Source organism: Solanum tuberosum, unplaced genomic scaffold (genome assembly GCF_000226075.1).
Source record: "Solanum tuberosum cultivar DM 1-3 516 R44 unplaced genomic scaffold, SolTub_3.0 scf00083, whole genome shotgun sequence".
In the NCBI taxonomy this organism is placed as follows: domain Eukaryota; kingdom Viridiplantae; phylum Streptophyta; class Magnoliopsida; order Solanales; family Solanaceae; genus Solanum; species Solanum tuberosum.
Genome location: NW_006239015.1, coordinates 1,033,377 through 1,035,668, shown reverse-complemented (window position 1 = coordinate 1,035,668; position 2,292 = coordinate 1,033,377). Strand labels below are relative to the sequence as shown.

General features: G+C 37.4%; 1 protein-coding gene across 1 annotated transcript in view; it reads left to right on the top strand.

Annotated features, from left to right (window-relative positions):
- LOC102582063 (DEAD-box ATP-dependent RNA helicase 18-like) overlaps positions 1–2,292 on the top strand; it is a 7,769-nt gene that overhangs the window by 1,674 nt on the left and 3,803 nt on the right. Inside the window, exons 2-6 of the mRNA XM_006347035.2 lie at positions 367–603; positions 1,296–1,553; positions 1,662–1,741; positions 1,855–1,960; positions 2,083–2,196. Of these exons, the coding sequence (XP_006347097.1) occupies positions 367–603; positions 1,296–1,553; positions 1,662–1,741; positions 1,855–1,960; positions 2,083–2,196 (795 nt within the window). The remainder of the gene's footprint in view (positions 1–366; positions 604–1,295; positions 1,554–1,661; positions 1,742–1,854; positions 1,961–2,082; positions 2,197–2,292) is intronic.

Here is a 2,292-nt window from a genome sequence, read left to right as displayed (position 1 = left end):
CCAATTACCCCCCCCCCCCCCCCCACCTTTTTAAAAAAAAAATATTAAATAATGCAATGCAACCTGATGAGGAACGATATAGAAGGGGGGAATCTTCAACCCTAGAAATAGTTATAATAGATAAATAAAGCTGTCCAATCTTGTTGACGGGCCATACGTTACAAACAAAAGGCACTGACTCATCTTGCCGCGCATGTTATACTCTGTAAAAATTGATCTTCCATGCTTATGGCATTATGTTCTATCCAAATAGACCCATTTGACAGCCAATAAAGATCCTTGTGATATACTTCTCTTTCTGTTTTTTTCCCTTTAATTCTATTTTGTCCTCTTTTGTGTTTAGCTGTCTCTTTGGTGCCCTTGCAGGTAATGGGTATAATTATATCACCCACCAGGGAGTTGTCGTCGCAAATATTTCATGTTGCTCAGCCATTCATTTCCACATTAGCAAATGTTAGGCCTATGCTTCTTGTTGGAGGATTAGAAGTAAAGGCAGATATCAAAAAGATAGAGGAGGAAGGAGCAAATTTGTTGATTGGGACACCTGGGAGGCTATATGACATAATGGAGCGCATGGATATACTGGACTTTCGGGATCTTGAGGTGCTACTTTCATGCCTCCTTCAGTGGAAAACATAGAGCTTTGTGCTCAAGTGCTATAGTGATTTTTAAGCTGTTAATTATTTGTTTACTTTTAAAGAAAGTTAGCTTGGGAATTTAGTAGTATCAAATTCTTTTGCTTGGGTGCTGCAGTATCTCTTTAGCTGCTAACCATTTGTTTACTCTTAAAGATTAAGTTTGTTTGGGATTTAGTGTCAAATTTTTTACTTGATAGATGATAATTTATGTTTTTCTTATGATACTTTAAAAAGGAAAAATGAAGTTGCCATATGCCCTGTGTTAAAACAATTTATCTGCATACTTTTGTGCTAATTTATGTAAAGCTTTCCATTTGTTCACTGAAGTAATGCTAAGTTCAGCCTTACCCCAAAAGGAGTTAAGTTTTACCTCCTAGATCATAAGTTCGTACTCAAGGCTGACTTTCGTGATTGCCTATAATCACATTCTGACTTAAGTGGTCTCTGATTTTCAACATTTAAAAAGAAAAATCAGTCTCTGATTTCCTACATGTTCTTACAGCAGTCAATTGGCTGTCAATAAATAGAACAATGGGCGTTGAGTCCACTCCCTTTCCTCAATCCTTCTTTTGTCCATGTGTGTTCGGGATTTGGTAGTGATATATGAAATACTACATCTTAATTAGCCACTCAGAAAAAAACATATCATTTGTGCAGATCCTGATATTAGATGAGGCTGATAGGCTATTAGGCATGGGATTCGAGAAGCAGCTAAATTCAATCATTTGTCGTTTACCTAAGCTTCGTAGAACGGGTCTCTTCTCTGCTACTCAAACTGAAGCAGTTGAAGAACTATCAAAGGCAGGATTGAGAAATCCTGTCAGGGTTGAAGTTCGGGCAGAAGCAAAACAGTTGAGCGGTTCTGCGTCTGGGAATTCGACCTCGTCAAAAACACCTTCTGGCCTTCATATTGAGGTATATGCTCCCACTGTTTCACAGTGTTTGTTTATTCCAAAAGAATTTATTAATGTCAAGGTATAGATTACCAATTTACCATATTCTAATGTCTCTTCAATTTGGCAGTATCTGGAATGTGAAGCGGACAAGAAATCATCGCAGCTTGTACACCTCATAACAAAGAACAAGTCAAAAAAAATTATAGTGTGAGCTTTCTTTCCTGGAATCTTGAATTGTATATCATATATTTTTACATACCTGCATAGATGGTAGGAGATCACGTTGGTGTTTAGTACTTGATATTTTTTTACTCCTGCAGTTATTTCATGACTTGTGCTTGTGTTGATTATTGGGGAACTATTCTTCCACGTCTCTCTTGTCTGAAAAGTTTTTCATTAATCTCTCTTCATGGAAGGATGAAGCAGGTACATTTATTGACATCTTAATAATAAAGGTCTATTATTTTATGAAATTGTTAATTAAGGCCTATTATTTAAAGAAGGTTCTATAGCAGTTCAGGAAATTAACTCTCTTAAAATTTTTGTAGAGTGCAAGGGAGAAAGCACTAGCATCATTTACAGCTCTTTCCACTGGTGTTCTTTTATGCACAGATGTAGCAGCACGTGGACTTGATATTGCAGGTGTTGATTATATAATACAGGTACTTTCTTATTGGGCATAATAATTTTGGCTTATGAACTTCATTACATGGTTGGTTTTGGGGGGGGGGGGGGGGGGGGAGGGGGGGGGGGGGTGT